This window comes from Notechis scutatus, chromosome 7, assembly GCF_049901735.1.
Source record: "Notechis scutatus isolate UNSWTSFEM ecotype Mainland chromosome 7, rNotScu1.2, whole genome shotgun sequence".
In the NCBI taxonomy this organism is placed as follows: Eukaryota; Metazoa; Chordata; class Lepidosauria; order Squamata; family Elapidae; genus Notechis; species Notechis scutatus.
The window spans coordinates 3,079,154-3,098,510 of NC_142015.1; the positions used below are offsets into that span (position 1 = coordinate 3,079,154).

The window sequence follows — 19,357 nt, forward strand, 5'->3', positions numbered from 1 at the left end:
TAATAGAAAAAAAGAAGAAGGTGGAGGAGGAGGAAGAGGAGAAGGAGGACGAGAAGAAGGAGAAGGAGGAAAAAGAGGACGAGGAGGTGGTGGAGGAAGAGGAGAAGAAGAGGATGAAAAGGAGGAGGAAGAAGAGAAGGAGAAGAAGAGAAGGAGGAGGAGGAGAAGAAGAGGAAGAAGAGGAAGGAAAAGAGGAGGAGGAGGAGGAAGCAAGCAGGAAGGGAGCATGGGGTTTAACAGTCCAGTTTACATCGCAATGCATGCGAAAAGAAACAAGGCTCTAATTGCAAAGTTATGGCCGCCATTTTTACCCCCACGGACGCTCCTCCTTCCTTACCAAATATAAACATGCTATACCCCAGCGTCTTTCTTCCACAAGAAAAGCCATACCATAAAATCCCCTAGTGCAGGGGTCCTCAACCACCGGGCCCCGGACCGGTACCGGTCCGTGGATCATTTTGTACCGGGCCGCCTATTTTGCTTGGGCGCCGCCATCTTGTTTCGGCGGCGCTTGAGAAAGTGCTTCCGGGGGAGCTTCTCGGTCGTCGGTTGGAAAGCGGCGTTTGGGTGCTGAAGGAATCCTCGCACCTTAGTTTCGTCGAGGGGGGGGGGGGCGGCTTCGAACGAAGAGCCGTCCCGATGGCGGAGTCTCGCGTTACTCAGGAGGAGATTAAGAAAGAGCCCGAAAAGCCCATCGGCCGCGAGAAGGTACAAAGGAGGAGTTGAAGGTGGCGGGGAGAAACGGGGGACAGCTGGCTGGCCGGTCACTCGGCTCGCCTTGCCTTGGTCGTGCGTGCTGATGCCGGTACCGGTCCGTGGATCATTTTGTATATTTTGTACCGGTCCGTGGTACAGAAAAGGTTGGGGGCCACTGCCCTAGTGGGAAGAAAGAGCTTATGACTGGTTTATTGAAATTATTATGACTTCTAAAGAAAGGGGCAGCTTCTGGGCGGGATTCAGCCTGGAGCGAAGACAGAAGGTCTGGCAGAGAGCGAAGGGGAACTGGTTAGAACGCACGCACACACACACACACACAAGGAACTGGCTTGGAAACGAGCATTGTTTACTGATTGAGAAGATCGCAGAGAGATTTGGCTCACCCAACCTCAAGTCAGCATCCCCCCCGCAACACAAAGCAGCCACATCTGGGTTGCCCGAAAGGCACTTGCTTCAAAAGGGACGCTGGATGAGCTACAATCTCTCTTAAGAGAAGAATTTGCTTATTCTGGAGGGGAAGGAGAGAGAAAATGGAGGGATCTGCAGAAGCTAGAACGGTTCTTCCTAGCTGAGCCCCACTTCACTGCCGCTGTCTTCCTCGGGCTGAACCAAGTCCTTTTCCACATCCTCTTTCTCCGCAAAGTTGAGGATGCGCCGGTTGGCTTGGATTAAGTACTGCTGTTGGCGGAAATAAACCTTCAGTGCTCCCTTGATGGCCACGAAAGCAATGCCACCCTATTGAGAGAGAAGGGAATAAATAGAATAGAAAAATCAAATCTTAACAGTTTTACCAGATGGATGGCAGAGGGAACAAAGCTGTTCCAGGATCTGGTAGTCCTGCTAGAAATACTTCAAAACCTCCTCCCCGAGGGGAGCAACAGAAACAGGCCGTAAAGTGGGTGTGTGGGGTCTCTAATGATGCTTTGAGCTCTAAGCACATAGCGCTTATAAGCAGCAACCTAAATAAAAGGAAGTGAGCTTGCTATAATCTCGACTGTTCTCACTACTCTCTGTAGGGGCTTTCTATCTGAGGCACTAAATAGGCACTAGAAGAGAAGGGAAGCGAATTAAACGACAAGATGGTAGATTGGCCTTCTTCATTTGAGGGCTCTCCAAGATGGCGCTCTTCAGCCTTGACAATCCCAGCTGACTAAATTTAAAGCTATCAACTCGGTGTGGCAGACGACTATTCATCTTCCGTCCAGACCGACTTGTTAGCCTGCGAGATAAACATTTTGCCAGGACCGCCAGCATTCCCTAATAAAAGAATCTTTTGAGTTCATGTCAGGAGGTTTGTTGTGTTTGGGGAGCTGGGTCAGAACAATGTTGTGTATGTGTGTTTATGAGAGAGAGGGAGGGAGAGAGGGAGAGAGGGGGGGGAAAGAGAGGGGGAGGGAGAGAGAGAGAGAGGGAAGGAGAAAAAGGGAGGGAGAGGGAGAAAGAGGGAGGGAGAGATAGAGGGAGAGGAAGAGGAGAGGGGAGGGAGGGAGGGAGGGAGGAGAGGGGGGAGGGAGAGAGAGAGGGAGAGAGAGAGGGGAGGAAGAAAGAGGGAGAGGGAGAAAGAGAGGGAGGGAGGGAGGAGAGAGAGGGAGAGGAGATGGAGAGGGAGGGAGGATATAGATAGATAGATAGATAGATAGATAGATAGATAGATAGATAGATAGATAGATAGATAGATAGAGATAGATATAGAGATACTCAATAGGAAAAGGCAAGAGATTCCTCATTGCCTGCAGTTGGACTGAACTGGGACCAGTACCCTGGAAGGCAGTCCAAACATTTAATGCTGCCTATCCTGGCTTTCTTTCTTTCGGTTTGTCTCCTGACTCACCAGGATGGTACGCTGGAGGTTGGAGTTAACTCTTCGAAATGTGACCCGGCCCACAAGGCTGGCAATAGTTGGGAACACCAGGGCCCCACACAAGGTGCGCGAGATGGAAAGGTGGTCGCTCTGGTAGCGTGACTCGGCCAGAGGTATCGATGGGATCGGACGGCTGGTTCCTGAGGAGAGAAAAAACAAAACAAAACAAATCAGAATAGATCACTCTCAAGCAAGGGTGTCAAACTCAATTTCACTGAGGACCATATCAGGGTTGTGTTTGACGTTGGGGGTTGGGCATGGGGGGGGTGGGCATGGCCAGCTCGACGTCACTCATGTTGGGGGCATCTGTGGTGGCCAAGTGCTAAGGCAGGACTTCCTTCAGATCCTCCCTCCCTCTCATTATAATCTCCTTCCTTCCTTTCCTTCCTTCCTGTCATGCCCTTGTTGGAGTCTGATTCTGAGGGGGAGATTGAGCAGCTGACAAGGAGTGGGAGTGTGGCTCCGGTGGCTGTGGAGGAAACGGGGGAAGGGTACAGTCTGGCTGGGCATTCAGAGGAAGATCCAGGCCCACCCCCTCTTCATCCCAGGGCATGCAGGGAGGAACAGATAAGGGAGCAACATGGCTTACGAGAGAGAAAAAGGCCCTGATCCCTTTCATTAGTTGCAGCGGGGAGAACAGGATATAAGAAGGGTGTTTGCACAACAGCTCCTTTCTGGAAGGAAAATGTGCGAGGCTTATCTGGGTTTTGGCGTCCTCCTAACTGTGATTGCTGCGTTATCCTTTGAAAGTCTGCAATTTATCATCCTGGCCTGCCATGTTAATTTTCTTCAATGTGGTTTGTGTTGGTTTTTTTTTAAATTCTAATTATCTTTACTTTGGGTTTGGACTCCATTTCTGCCCTTTGTAGACTGTTTTTGGAAGAGTTTGATCTCCAGCTGAGGATAATTGGACATTGAAGGCTAAGTTGGAGGCATTAAAGAGAATTTATCCCACATTTGTGACTTTGTTATTTTTGTGTCACGCCCCTTTGGGTCATCACACTTTTCTTCTTTTTCCTTCCCTCTTCCTTTCTCCTTTTCCCTTCCTTCTTTCTTCTTCCTTCCCTTCTTTTTCCTTCCTTGCTCTCTTCCCATCTTCCCTTCTTTCTCTTTCCCTTTCTCCTTTCCCGCCCCTTCTTGCGTGCTCAAATGCAAAAGGGGAAACATTTCTCCTTTTGATTTGTTTTTTAGTTTGCTTTGCTAGCCCTTTGCCAGCAAAAAATGGAGTTTGGGGGTGCTGTGCATGCCCCCCCCCCGGCCCTGTTTGTGCTGGCCGAGGCCTGCAGGAGGCCGTTGTGGCAGAAAACGGAGCCCAGAAAGGCTGCACGCGGCCCTCCCACAAAGCGCAAGTAGTAAAGTTTTTTGAATCCCACCCCCACCCACCCCATTTGCAGATGCTTCTCAGCTTGCAAAAAAAATCATCTCCACAACCCCCCCATGCCTGTCCTTTACCACCTCAAAACAGGAACCCAGAACTCAAAAGAGGAACCAACCCGGAACCCAAGAATGCAGGATCTGGAGCTTGCTCGAGTATTTCCGCCAGACTCGAAGCACGTAGTCTTCCCAGCGTATCATCTTGCCCAGGACCAGCATGACCGGAATGGTGGGAAGCCCCATGAGTAGGAAAAGGGGGTCGGCTCGCTCCATCACATCCAGGCCCTTCTTATGGCCAACCACCTGTGGAGGTCAAGAGGCAGGTAGGTGGAGGATTAGGAGTTAAAACTAGCCTTGTGGCCCCCAAGGTGCTTTCCCATTCCAGAGGGGGAAAAAAATTGCAGGCTACAGGAACCATTTGCACTACTCAGGTGACCCCGAGGACACAGATTATCCCTCAATGACCCTCAAAAAGGATGCAAATGACCAGCTGTCTGCAAGGAATAGAAATCCTTCCATGCCCCTTTCCAGCCAGAGTTGAAGCTTCTTGATGAGAAGTGAAACGTCTTCAAAAAGAAAGAACAAGAAAGTCCAGTTGCCTCCTGAAAAAAAAAGCACTTTGGGGACAACCACGAGAATCTCTACAGACTTTTGGCCATACAATTTGGGATGAACATCTTTGAATGGGGTGGGAGTAGGAATGGATTCCCAGAGGAAAGAAAATGCAGGCCACAGGAACCATTTGCACTACTCAGGTGACGCTGAGGACACAGGTAAACCTCCAAGTGGTTTCTGTTGGATTGCTGTTCCTGAGCTGCGGTGCAACAGGATGGGGTCAAAAGTTGCTCTACAGCAGTTGCTCTCCATGCTGTCTGGGGAATTCTAGCAGTCGAAGTCCACAAATCTTAAAGTGGCCAAGGCTGGACACCTTGGTCTATAGCCGTGATGGCAAACCTATGGCACTCGTGCCACAGGTGGCACACAGAGCCATTGGTGCTGGCACGGGAGCTGCAGGCAAACTTACCTCACTGCGCATGCGCAGTTACAGCACAGCTGATTTTTGGCAGGTTTGAGGCCTTTTCTGGCTTCCCAAAGCTTGAGAGGCTTCTGCAGAGTTCCTCAAGCTTTGTAGGCCGAAAGCTAGCCCTGTTTCATCACTTCCAGTATTTTCGGAAAAACAGGAAGTGACAAAACGGGGCTAGATTTCGGCCTACAAAGCTTGTAGAAGCCTGCAGAAGCCTTCCTCGAGCCTTTGGGAAGCCAAGAAAGGCCTCAAAGCGGCAAAAAATCAGCTGTGCAGGTAAAGGGATAGCGGGGGGTAGGGGGATGGGGAATGCGCACACATGCGTAGGGGACAATGGGGGGGGGGGCGTGCACATTGCCTTCTGGGTGCTGGCACGCGAGAGCAAGCGTGCAAGCGCGTGCACAATTTTTGGCACAGGAGCCCAAAAAGGTTAGCCACCACTTGTCTATAGCTAATATACAGTTTAAATCTAGCTACCAAATTCTTTGCCGTTTGTTTTCCTAATCTATAACTTTTTCTTCTACTGTGAAAGAAATCCAGTTCTACCTGGTTTTCACCAGGGTTGCTTCAGGGGCAAAAATGTCTGTGTGTGTGAATAGGGAAAACAATAGGCATAGCATTATGACTGCAGACTGCCTCTTTGTCCTGCACCTGACAGACATTGAGCCCCTCCTATCTAAGACACCCTCTTTTAATGACCCCATAATTCTTTGCGGGGTGGGGTCTGGGCAACACAATGGAGCTGAGCGTTTACTGGCTGGATGCCTTTCCTGTTGCCAATGCGGAGTTTTTATTCAGCAGATATATCCTCATTGTGTCCAGAGGCAGAAATATCTGCCTCTACCTAGGATCGAACTCGCAGCCTCCTGACTGTGGGGCGAGAGCGCCACCTCTAGGCCACCGCACCATTCTCTCCAAGACACCCCTGTCCAGAAGATTAATCCTGATGGAGAATATCAATTTCTGACCCTGCCGTGTCATCAAGTGAAGCTCTGGACTTCATCACGTTTTGCAGACCAACGTAGTGATTCGGGTGATCTCTGCTGAGGGGGTTGAAAGCAGCAGTTGTATGCTACCGGTTCAGACCGGTTCGACCGAACTGGTAGTAAAAAAAAAATTGCCTCCCATCAGCTAAGAGGAGTAAAACAAGCCTCCAACTATCAGCTGGGAGGATAAAAGAAGCGACAAGCGCATGGGAGGGTCGCCCCTAGCTTTTCGTTTCTTTATAGCCTCAGTTGATTGGCTTGTTAGGGGTTTGCGCATGGATACGCGATCACCCTCCAAACCGGTAGCGACTAAGGTAGGATCCCACTCCTGCTTGGGAGGGAGGGCGGTCTCTCCTGCTGCCACGTTACATCTTACCTGCATCACAGTCACAGCTCCGTAAGTCACTGCCGACCAGTACAGTGTCCCCACCACAATGCCAGCAGCAGCAAAAGGACTCACTTTGGATAAAATCCGGTCCACTTGCTGCAGGAAATAGACCACGGGTCCTGCAAAGAGACGAGCAGGCATCAAAAGAAGTCCTTGAGGCAGGATACAGGTGTGAGATGAGAAAAAGCCCCAGAAAATGACAATTAAAAAAACCGAACCAAAAATTCAGAAAATAGAGGAGAAATCAGAAGGAGCTGAGGAAAGAAGAGAGGAGAGAAATCCAAAAAGTGATACAAGCAAGACAAAAGATATGGAAGAGATAGCAATATTTTTTTAACATGGAACAGACAGATTACTCCTTAAGAGTTCAAAATATAAAAAAGAATAGAGAGAAAGATCTCCTAAAAATGATGGGGGAATCGCGGATGGGTGCTCTAGAGACCCAACAGCAAGAGATAGATGCTGTGGCAGCGGAAATATTTAGATTAAATAAACATGATGAAAGGAGTTACAAGATACCAGAGGAGAAGCATGAAAGATTCACCAGAAAGTTAATAAGAGCTGAAATTCTAAAAAAGACAAAGAAATGATGGATAGGCATAGAATACTTTTTAATATGGTGGTTATTCTAATAAGTGTTAGAAAAAAGAAGCAGAAATTGGGAAAATAGTATCTATACTGAAATATAGAGCATATTATAATTACTATGTATACACAAATGTTAGAAATTGAAAGATTAAGACTATGTATATTTAAATGATACTAACATTATTAGAATTATATGTAATTGACCCAGACAATACATTGTTCATTAAGCACTTTTGGATGTTAAAGAAAAAATTACAGATAGATAGATAGGTAGGTAGGTAGATAGATATAGACATAGAAATATAGATATAGATAGGGATATATATACATACACATACATATATACATATATGCACATACACACACACTCATATATAAAATTATATAATTGTTATTTCATATATATATATCTATATATATAAGCGAAATACCACTCATGCATCATCACAAAATCTCCAGAACTGTAAAGCCTACAAACTTGAAATTTGGCATGTATCTTCCTCTTGGCTTCTAGGTGCTCGCTAAGAAAGGATTTTTCAAAATGACCCTCAGAGCATTTAGAGTATTTCCTATATTATTACTATTAACACGCTCTGATGCTAAGGAGTGCTACTCCTCCCCACCTGAAAAGAAATCTCTTCCAAATGCGAAACACAAGCAGAGGAGTTTCAGTTTTAGTTTCAGAGCTGCAACCAGCTTTAGTCCAGAACAGTTGAGCTAAGCCATGCCCAGGCTCCTTGCTGTCTCCTTCTTGCTCACTCAGCAAATTCTCTTTCAGTTTCCAAACAGCACTCCTCTCTCACACACACTGACAGGACGCTAGCCAGATGAATACCGATGGAGGCTGGTAGGCAGAGGCACAATTCCCTCCTTATTTTCCTTCCCCCAAAACTAAGCCTGACCACATAGTTTACTTTATAGTGACTATGTGAAGTTACAACAGCACTGAAAAAAGTTACTTGTAAACCATACTTCACACTTACAACCACTGCAGCATTTCCATGGTCACATGAACAACTTTGAGGCGCTTCTCAGTTTTTTTCAGTGCGTTGTATTGTCAGTTACTAAATGAATGGCTATTGAATGGTCATTCAGTCTCGTTGGTCCTGGGTGGTATGGGACCAGGGAAGGAAGAAAAAAGGAAGGGAAAAAAAAATCTGGAACCATCCATTATTAGAAGCATCCAGGACAGTCGTTTGAAGCCTCCAAATGTGTCCATTCCGTGCAAGCCACACCACGCTGGTGGAGAACTCAAAGAGAAGTTTGCAAGCAAGATTGGGTTTTTAGGACTCTTGGAGGAAATGTGGTGTTTATCCAGCACCTGAATCCGCTGCAGCCAAATGGGTGCATTAATCCAGCGGTGGTTGGGCCTTTCCTGGCCAGCTCTGTACTCACCTACTTTGGGAAAGACGATGCAGTACTCCGTTCCACACTGGGGACAACTCACACTGCCAATACTGTTGCCCTTTTGCTTCTCATCCAGCCATCGTTGGAGGCAGGCCTGGTGGATCCATTTGGTGGATCCTTTGCAACGACAAGGACAGACCCACTCTGCCGACCGGTCGTCGCCTTCGGTGGCAAAACACACCCAGCAATGCCTGGGAGACAAAGAGAAAGAAAAGGAGAACGGAAACGTTGAAGGAAGGCAGAGTGATGGTGTTGTGGCCTGTTGGCCGCCGGCTCCTCCAGCAACCGAATCGGAGGAAGAGGAGGGGTGGGAGTCAGGGTCAGCATCGAGGCAAACTAAAAGGTCCGAGGGAGAAGAGGAAATGAAGCTGTCAGAGAGAGAGAGAGAGACAGGCAGAGGCAGAGCCTGGGCCATCCGTCAGCCCTCAGATGGAGTGTCAACAGCCCCCAGGTCTGGAGGTGGCTGATGAGGAAGAGGAGGAACAGCTGGCCCCAGCGCCTGACGCATGGATGTGGAGAAGGCAGAGAGGAGAGGAGAGCAGTGGAAATCTATGGGCCGGTCCTTGGGCCGCTGCTAGCGAAGCCCCATCCAGCTCTTGAGGACAAAAGGCAGGGGGCGGAGATGAATAGATGTGGCAGACAGCTATTCATCTCCCTGCTGGATGGACTTATTAGAAAGAAAGAAACTTTTTGCCGGCATTCCTAATAAAGGAATCTTTGAGCTAACGACAGAGGGTTTGTTGTGTTTAGGGAACTGGAAAAAGAACACCCCTGAATTGCTAAATGTCTGGCAGGGAATTTGACAGCTGCAGCTTCAGGGGTCTTTGTAGAACAGAGTAAACAGAACCTTGATCAGAATACTTTTCAATAATATGCTATACTGCCAAAATGAGGCAGAGACTCAAAAATCGTGGAGTTGGAAGGCATACAAATAGTCTGGTACCATCATCATCATCATCAACATCAGAAGGACGAGCACAGATGACGTTACCAGTTTGGGCAATGAAACGTCTGCAAGAAAACAACCAAGTTCAGACAGCACGAAGGATCCTTCATTTCAACCCCGAGCTACAAATAGTCTTCTCCCTTTGTTGGAACGTTGTCCAAAGGAGATCAACAGGTTGGCCATGGAGCCGTGCCAAGCCTAAGTGACCAACTGCTCTGAGATCAACTTGCAAAGAGTGGGACCTGCCTCCTTGAATCTGCTTCTGAAGTGAACCCGGTTTCTCTTATTAATGAAATGGTGTGAAGCATTTGAACAAACCCATAATAATAACAGCAGCAACAACAATAATAATAATTTTTTCTGGGTTTGCTGTTATCTCGTTTGCTGTGTACGCTGTCATTTTTTGTGTATAATAATCATAATAATAATCATCATCATCATCATGATGAACTCTAAGGCTGCAAAAAGTTGATGTTCAAAGCTGGTCTCACAAGTTTGGAACTTGTGAGACCAGCTTTAGGCACAGGATCAACTTGAAATGAGACACACCCAACATGTCTCAGTTTAGCCATGCACCATTTCATGATTTCAAGCGTCATCTCAGCCGTTCGTGCATTGGAAGGTGTTAAGAGTCAGCAGGTGAAGGCAGGAGGCTAGGAACCAGGAGGCTGTGAGTTCTAGTCCCACTGTAGGCATATGAAAGCCAGCTGAATGACTTTGGGCCTGTCGCTCTCTCTTGGCCCAATCTATATATATATATATACACACACACACACACACACTATATATATATATATATATATATATATATATATATATATATATATATATATATATATATATATATATATATATATGTTTTCTTAAGTTTTCATGGGTACTTACATGTATGGTGTTCGGCTTGGTTCGGTATTTTCCCACGTCATTGTAGTTCTTTTAAAGTTGTAGCAACGTTTCAGCAGAATCTCATCTGCCATCATCAGGCTTCTGTATTGTGTCCGTCTGTGGGTCAGACTTTTACAGTGGTTTCAGATTTAAATTTGGGGCAGCCTATTGCTGTGCCAGAATGGTTTTTCTTCATCCTGATTGGTTGGGAGTCTTGGTCTGTGTTTATTGGTCTCGGAGTTTGCTGTGTTCTGCTTGATGGGTGTTTCTGATATCTTCTGTCTGTTTTTGGCTCTTTTGTATCTTGATTGGCTGGCAGCATTGTGTTACTTTAATGGAGGTCTTTAGTGCAGCTTGGCTGGGTAAATGGACGGCTATCATTAGTTAGGAAGCTGGGTTTCATCTGGGTGCCTGGTTGGGGTGTGTTTGAGCTGGAGGTATCAGGGGGATCTGTTTGTAGCCCAGGTGTTTGCCTGGCTGTGGTGTAGAGATTTTTTGTTTGTGAGTGCAGGCTTCAGATGATTGACAGCCTGGTGGAATCATCTCTTCTGTTCATGCTTTCTGGTCTTTTTCAATCTCATGGCTTCTCTGATGACTCTGTGGCTAGGGTTTTCCATAGTGGCTGAGGGTTTTGGTGTCAGGGTTTTGGTATCAGAGAAGCCATAGAGATTGAAAAAGACCAGAACACCAAAACCCTGGCCACTATGGAAAACCCTAGCCACAGAGTCATCAGAGAAGCCATAGAGATTGAAAAAGACCAGAAAGCATGAACAGAAGAGATGATTCCACCAGGCTGTCAATCATTTGGAAGCCTGCACTCACCAAACAAAAAATCTCACACCACAAGCCAGGCAAACACCTGGGCACAAACAGATCCCCCTGATACCTCCAGCTCAAACACACCCCAACCAGGCACCCAGATGAAACCCAGCTTCCTAACTAATGATGTGGCCATTTACCCGACACTAAAGACCTCTATTAACACCAAAACCCTGGCCACTATGGAAAACCTAGCCACAGAGTCATCAGAGAAGCCATAGAGATTGAAAAAGACCAGAAAGCATGAACAGAAGAGATGATTCCACCAGGCTGTCAATCATTTGCCCTGCACTCACAAACAAAAATCCCACACCACAAGCCAGGCAAACACCTGGGCACTAATAAAGGAATCTTTGAGCTAACGACAGAGGGTTTGTTGTGTTTAGGGAACTGGAAAAGAACACCCCTGAATTGCTAAATGTCTGGCAGGGAATTTGACAGCTGCAGCTTCAGGGGTCTTTGTAGAACAGAGTAAACAGAACCTTGATCAGAATACTTTTCAATAATATGCTATACTGCCAAAATGAGGCAGAGACTCAAAAATCGTGGAGTTGGGCAAGGCATACAAATAGTCTGGTACCATCATCATCATCATCAACATCAGAAGGACGAGCACAGATGACGTTACCAGTTTGGGCAATGAAACGCCTGCAAGAAAACAACCAAGTTCAGACAGCACGAAGGATCCTTCATTTCAACCCCGAGCTACAAATAGTCTTCTCCCCTTTGTTGGAACGTTGTCCAAAGGAGATCAACAGGTTGGCCATGGAGCCGTGCCAAGCCTAAGTGACCAACTGCTCTGAGATCAACTTGCAAAGAGTGGGACCTGCCTCCTTGAATCTGCTTCTGAAGTGAACCCGGTTTCTCTTATTAATGAAATGGTGTGAAGCATTTGAACAAACCCATAATAATAACAGCAGCAACAACAATAATAATAATTTTTCTGGGTTTGCTGTTATCTCGCTTGCTGTGTACGCTGTCATTTTTGTGTATAATAATCATAATAATAATAATAATAATAATCATCATCATCATGATGAACTCTAAGGCTGCAAAAGTTGATGTTCAAAGCTGGTCTACAAGTTTGGAACTTGTGAGACCAGCTTTAGGCACAGGATCAACTTGAAATGAGACACACCCAACATGTCTCAGTTTAGCCATGCACCATTTCATGATTTCAAGCATCATCTCAGCCGTTCGTGCATTGGAAGGTGTTAAGAGTCAGCAGGTGAAGGCAGGAGGCTAGGAACCAGGAGGCTGTGAGTTCTAGTCCCACTGTAGGCATATGAAAGCCAGCTGAATGACTTTGGGCCTGTCGCTCTCTCTGGCCCAATATATATATATATATACACACACACACACACACACTATATATATATATATATATATATATATATATATATATATATATATATATATATATATATATATATATATATATATATATATATATATATGAATGTTATATATGAATGGAATAGAATAATAGAGTTGGAAGGGACCTTGGAGGTCTTCTAGTCCAACCCCCTACTTAAGCAGGAAACCCTAAATGATTTCAGGAGAATGGTTGTCCAATCTCTTCTTAAAAAGTTCTAGTGTTGGAGCATTTACAACTTCTGGAGGCAAGTGGTTCCACTGGTTAATTGTTCTAACTGTCAGGAAATTTCTCTAGGTTGCTTCTCTCCTTGATTGGTCTCAAGTTTAAATAAAGGTGGGATATCTATCTAATAATAATATTAAGAGAAAGACTGGGGCTGAGGGACTGAGAGGAAAGAAAACGGCAAACATGACATTTGAATTGGGAACTTCATGTTTCAACGTTACGCTTTCTCAGCTGTAATGCCAAGAATCGTGGGAATTGAGAGCCAGAAATATTTCAGCACGGAAATGTCAGTTATATGTCAACAATCAAGTGTTATCTGGCTTTGCAGGGGGGAAAAATGTTAGTGTTTCTTAACCTCAGCCATTTTAAGATGTATGGACTTGAAGTCCCAGTATCCCCTAGCCACCATTGCTGGCTAGGGAGTTCTGGGAATTGAAGTCCATACATCTTAAAATGGCTGAGGTTGAGACTATGTTTACACTATGGGAAGGATGATAGAATTAAACTGCAGAAGGAAATGCAACTTCATGCTGGCAAAGGAAAGGATATGATTTACTGGCCCTTTTTTTTTAACTATGCATAAAGATCTTTATCTAGCTTTTTCATGGATTGGGAAGTACGTATGTCTCTTGAGTTCAACAGAGCTGCAGAGTTGAAAGTCAAGGAAATGCTTTCTTGTTAATAATTTATTAACTGCTTTTACCGTGCACATAAGAAGAAATTCTCACTCTTAAAGGAAAAATATACTTGAAGAAAACGAAACCGTATAATCCTAAAAAGGAAAATAGAAAACACTTCTGTAATATTCTCAGTGAGTCTAAGATGACTCTTTCATTTTCAAGATAAATCACGTGGAAGAAAACAAAAAGAAAGCTAATTTTTTTGTGAAATCGCCACCTATGATACCTTAGTTTGCTCTTATCTTTTTTGAGGTCCATTGAACTATAAACTAATTGTACAAGCCTGGATTTATGTTGCACGCTAGGCTAAAACATGGTTTGCTAGATTGCAATTCAAGGGCTGGGTTCACATATCACATTGCACAATTAATGCATGTCAAGACTAGCGGTAATGTTTTCACAACATTTATTTCACTATTTATTCAATTTGTATAAATATATACCATGCAGTCATGGCTAGTTTATCTAGCTCCGGTATGATATGCAATGCAAAACGCTTTGGCTAATTCGCGGATCAATGCACTGCATGAACCAGGAAACTGAAAAATTCAATTATCAGCTTAAATGTCTGTAGAGAGTCTCAGTCATCCAGGTTGATCCAAAAATGCTTCTTCAGGAGGCAACTGGATTTCCTGGTTTTTCTTTGAAGACGTTTCTGTTCTCACCCAAGAAGCTTCTTCAGCTCTGACAGGATGGTGGAGAATGGAAGGGTTTATATTCTTTGCAGACAGCTGGTCATTTGCACCCTTTAGAGCAGGGGTGTCCAACCTTGGTAACGTTAAGCCTGGAGGACTTCAACTCCCAGAATTCCCCAGCCAGCTTTGCTGGCTGGGGTATTCTGGGAGTTGAAGTCCTCCAGGCTTAACGTTACCAAGGTTGGACACCCCTGCTTTAGAGCAAGGGTCTTCAAACCTGGCAAGTTTAAGACTTGAGGACTTCAACTCCTAGGATTCCTGAGCTAACATGACTGGAGGAGGAATTCTGGGAGTTGAAGTCCCCAAGTCTTAAAGCTGTCAAGTTTGAAGGCCCCTCCTTTAGAGGGTCATTGAAGTCCAGCTGCCTCCTGAAAAAAGCACCTTTTGGGACAACCATGACCTGGATGACTGAGAATCTCTACAAACTTTAAGCTATTCAATTTGGGATAAACAGCCTTCGAATGGGGTGGGAGTAGGAATGGATTTCCAGAGGAAAAACTGCAGACTACAGGAACCAGTACTACTACTCAGGTGACCCTGAGAACACAGATAAACCTCCAAGTGGCCTCAACGACCCTCTAAAAGGATGCAAATGACCAGCTGTCTGCAAGGAGTATAAATCCTTCCATTCCCCACCATCCAGTCAGAGCTGAAGAGGCTTCTTGGATGAGAAGTGAAACATCTTCAAAGAAAAAACAAGAAAATCCAGTTGCCTCCTGAAAAAGCACCTTTGGGACAACCAGCTTAAATGTGTTGTATGAACAGGAAGCAGACTGAAAAACACGGGACTTCAGTCCCTTTGAGGCAGAATGTCTTCCTAAGCATCAGTCAGAGCTGGATGGAAAACTGAAAAACAACCCAAAACAAAGTCACTGAGTCAAGGAACATATCAATTTAATAAGTAAGTAATACATAAAACCCAGAAGAAGGAAAACCACTTTTGTTTCCAAAGTCAACTCAACCTTCCTATCCTAAAAAGATCCCGCAGAGTGGGTTGGTATTCTGTAAAATTTAGCAAAACCACTGGACAAAGTCAAAAGATCAGAACACTACAACATTGTGAATTCTTCGCCTGTTAGCAGAACTCAGGACAATCCCAATCCACATTTCCATGAACAAGAGGTGCCCTCTGTCACATATTAGTACTACTTTATAAAGCCTATTATAATATATTAGTAGCACTTTATAAAAGTAAGGCCACACCTGGAAGAAAGCATCCAGTTATGGTCACATTATATTAAAAAAAGATGTTGAGACTTTGGAAAAAGTGCAGAGAAGAGCAACTGAGATGATTAAAGGCCTGGAGATTAAAATTTACGAAGAACGGTTGCAGGATTTGGGTTTCGCTAGTCTAGAGAAAAGACTAGGAGTGACATGATAACAGAATTCCAATATTTGAGGGGCTGCCACAACAAGGATGAGGTTAACTTAGTTTCCAAAGCACCCAGAAGGCAAGATGAGAAACAATGGATGGAAACTAACCAAGGAGAGAAGCAACCTGGAATTAAGGAAACATTTCCTAACAGTGTGGACAATTAACCAGTAGAACAGCTTGCCACTAGAAATCGTGGACACTCCATCACTGGATGTTTTTAAGAAGAGTCTGGACAGTCACTTATCTGAAAGTATAGATTCTCCTGCTTGAGCATGGGGCTGGACTAGAAGACCTCCAAGGTCCCTTCCAGCTCTATTCTGATAGACTGATGAAGGCAGATAACCCCAGCTCCTCCCTTGTTGGATATGTAGAGTTTACACCTTTAGAGAGAACTTGATAAGCTGGAGGACAGAGGCGGGAACAAACGTTAAATATTGGGTCTATATATCTCCAAACAGCTTCTGTTATACAGTTGGAAGTTGAAGCAATTGAAGGAAGTCCGAATCATTGAAAAAACTGATTTAGGAGTAATCAATTTTCGATACAAACAAGTTAAGATTTAGTCAGGAAGTTGTGTGAGATTTGTTTGGTTTTGGTGTGGATCTGTTTTTAGAGTTGTGTGTGTGTATGTGTGTGTGTGTGTGTGTGGGGGTAGATAGACAGACAGATAGACAGATAGATAAGGAATCAAGTTTATCTTTTCCTTTTACACTTTCTTCAAACTAAAGACATTAATTACTTTTACTTAAGACTCTCTCCTATACCCTGGAATCATTCTCTCTCTCTTCTAAAATCATGCAGAACCTCATAATTATGCCATATTACTTTAATCCTGCAGTCTGCTTGGAGAATTACAATTTCTCTTGCCTATTTTTTAAACCAAGTAGCATTTATTCTCCTCTAGTACTGAATGTGACATTTAAAGTGAGAAATAATTTTTTATAATACCTTTTCCTAATAGCCTGATTTTGCTTATCTCCTGTAAGATTGGCGGGCTGTGGAAGGACCAACCCAGGGTTATCTCAAACTTACAAACTTAAGATGAGTGCACTTCAATTCCCAGAATTTTTCATCTCCTAAACCTTCTGAACTTATTTGCTTTATAAAACATTTTTGACGATGCCAGCGTGATACTATTAGGAGATAGATGGTGACAGTAGGGACAACCCAATTACTATCCCAAAGCAAACAGGATGGGACATTTCAAGAGAAGACTTGTAATCCCTGTGTCCTCTATTCTACAGGGACATCTGTCCCACTACACAACCCTTCAAAACATTGGCATAACATGTCCAAAAGGAGCTTCCTCCCCCCACTTTGAAAGAGTTTTGCTTCCCATCCAAAGTTTCTTCAGTTCTAACCGAGTTAATTAAATTAGGACTTAAGAAGCTTCTCGGATGAGCAGTGAAACATTTTCAAAGGAAAACAAAACAAAACAAAACAAGAAAGTTTGGTTGACTTTTGGAAAAAGCACCTTTGGGCGACAAACTACGACCTGGATGATTGACAAGCCCCATAGACATCTGCGTAACATCATTGAGAGTCAACGCAATCCCCTCCATCCTTCAGTTTTGACTCTCATGCGTGGGTGCCCAAGAGAGAAGCAGACGCAGTGATCAGCACTAAGCAGAAAGTAGGGCAGATCCAGTTTGGTGCAGTGGGGGCCATCAGGACAGAAATCAGCTAAGATCCCAGAGATCTAATCTTGCCCTACCTGGGTGACCTGAGTGACCTTGTATCAGTTTCTCTCCGAAGGCAGCCAGGGCAAATATATATTTATTTACCTACAAAGTACTTACTTTATTTACTTACTTATTTGTTTTAGAAAAAGGTATATTGCTGGCTTTTCGCCCATAGTGACCCAAGGCGGCTTCCACAAATATAAAAGCATCATAACAAAAATAATAAAAGAAAATATTAAACAATAATAAAATAGCAGCCAGCCCCCCCAACCCGGGCGACAACACATATTCATACAACCCATTTTAATGGGCTCCACTCCATCCCCTTCTGGCTTCCCCTCACCTCTCCAAAAACGCCCCTCAAAACCTGGCCAAGAAAACCACGCAAGGACCGGTTGTTCCACCCGTGGGGCTGGCTCCAAGGCGCGCGCACCCCCCACGTTATGCAAGGCAAGCACTTGGACCCCTAACCGGTTCCGGAGCCCCGTTTGCAGGGCCGAGGGGTGACCCCCTGGTCCCCTAAAAGGGGTCGCCTTTTGGAGGGATGCGGGAAAGGCGTCATCAGCCTCTCCAACCTCCACCTATAAGACCGTGGGTTATGCGCCACGGCCATGCGCCAAGGTCGAGCAAGTCTTGGGAAGGTGCCCGGCTGGGAAGACGCGTGTCCTCGGGCCGGGGAGGTTCCCAGCCCGGTCCGCTTTGGCTGGGGATGATGGTGGGGAAGGGGAAGAATCCGGGCGTCCGGGTCAAGGACAGGCAACCCGGCCGAGACGCACCTCTCGGAAGCCTCTTGGAGCGTTGCCGCCGCCGCCATCTCCACCGCCTCCCGTGGGAAGGTCCGCCCGGCCCCCGCGAAGCCCCGGCGCGGCTTGTGCCGGCTCAGCGTCCCCGCAGGGCATCCCCGCGCGGGGGGAGAGAGAGAAGGAGAGAAGCGCCGCAGAAGGAGCGCGCAAAGCCCGGATGAGCCCGGCGAGGCCGCTCGCCTTGCGCAATCCGCGCGCTCTCGCCGGCGCCACCCCAGCTTCTCCGGCTTCCGGGCCCGCCTAGAGACGCGGCAAGTTGCCGCCGCCGTTGGGCCGGCTCGAGCCTTCTGCAAGCGGGCGCCCGCCGGAAAGGCGGCTGCTGGAGAGGGTGTGTGTGTCTTGGTAGTCCAGAGGAGGGAAGGTGGGGGGCGCGCACAAGCCTAAGAGCCCAGCGCCCTGGCCAAAGGCGGGACTCCATCTCCCATCATCCTCTCCGCTGCTGTGGGGTGGGGGGATGACGAAGTTTGGAGTTGGACTGCAGCTTCCATCATCCTCTCCGCTGCCTTGGGATGGGGATGATGAGGTTTGGAGTTGGACTGCATCTTCCATCATCCACTCAGCTGCTGTGGGATGGAGGATAATGAGGTTTGGAGTTGGATTGCATCTTCCATCATCCTTTCTGCTGCTGTGGGATGGGGATGATGAGGTTTGGAGTTTGACTGCAGCTTCCATCATCCTTTCCACTGCTGTGGGATGTGGATGATGAGGTTTGGAGTTTGACTGCAGCTTCCATCATCCTCTCTGCTGCCGTGACAGGGAAGATGAGGTCTGGAGTTGGACTGCATCATCCATCATTCCAGTATTTAAAGGTTAGGGTTCAGAAGAAGAGAAAACTAAGATGACCAAAGGCCTGGAGACTGAAACATGAAGAACGGCTGCAGGATTTGGGTTTGGCTAGTCTAAAGAAAAGAAGAATTGGGGAGACATGATAGCAGAATTTCAGTATTTGAGGGGCTGCCACAAAGAAGAGGGGTCAAATTATTCTCCAAAGCGCTGGATGGCAGGACAAGAAACAATGGATGGAAACTAACCAAGGAGAGAACCAACCTGGAATAAAAACAAGGACAAATATGGCTGAAGAACAGCTTCTATCCCAGGGCAGTAACTCTATTGAATTCCACTGTATAGTGCAATATGAATGCAATATCAGGGGTTTTCAATTCAATTGCATAGAGTATGAAGGATGTGTGTTTGTGTTTATTTTCATAGCCATTATGTACACTCAAGAGGGTGTTTAATTTCTTTGCACAATGTGCAATGACAATAAACTAAACTAAATTAAATTTAGGAGAAACTTCCTAACAGGGAGGACAATTAACCAAGGCACCTGAAGGCCAGACAAGGAATAATAGATGGAAACTGAACAAGGAGAGAGATTCAACCTGGAAATGAGGAATTTTCTGGCAGTGAGAACAAGCAACCAATGGAGCAGAAGTTGCCTTCAGAAGTGGGAGCTTCATCACTGGAAGCTTTCAAGAAAGGACTGGACTGCCATCTGCCAGAAATGGTGTAGGGTCTCCTGCT

The 19,357-nt window shown here is 45.7% G+C and overlaps 1 protein-coding gene across 1 annotated transcript; it reads right to left on the reverse strand.

The window, feature by feature from the left end:
- Window positions 1-1,042: 1,042 nt before the first annotated feature.
- Window positions 1,043-18,020, reverse strand: LOC113432042 (E3 ubiquitin-protein ligase MARCHF5-like). Its single transcript, XM_087969650.1, has 6 exons — window positions 17,807-18,020; window positions 8,334-8,536; window positions 6,339-6,469; window positions 4,072-4,255; window positions 2,549-2,718; window positions 1,043-1,452 (listed from the first exon to the last, which is right to left on the reverse strand). Exons 1-6 carry the CDS (start codon window positions 17,842-17,844, stop codon window positions 1,282-1,284), a joined length of 897 nt encoding a protein of 298 aa, XP_087825776.1. The 5' UTR covers window positions 17,845-18,020; the 3' UTR covers window positions 1,043-1,281.
- Between the last annotated feature and the right edge of the window lie 1,337 nt (window positions 18,021-19,357).

Excerpts from the sequence above, each read along its gene's own strand:
- LOC113432042 (XM_087969650.1), bottom strand. The coding sequence starts at position 17,844 with ATGGCGGCGGCGGCAACGCTCCAAGAGGCTTCCGAGAG. Across the intron at positions 4,256-6,338 it reads GAGCTGTGACTGTGATGCAG|GTGGTTGGCCATAAGAAGGG; the intron begins GTAAGATGTAAC and ends TGACCTCCACAG. Across the intron at positions 2,719-4,071 it reads CCTGCATTCTTGGGTTCCGG|GAACCAGCCGTCCGATCCCA; the intron begins GTTGGTTCCTCT and ends TTCTCTCCTCAG.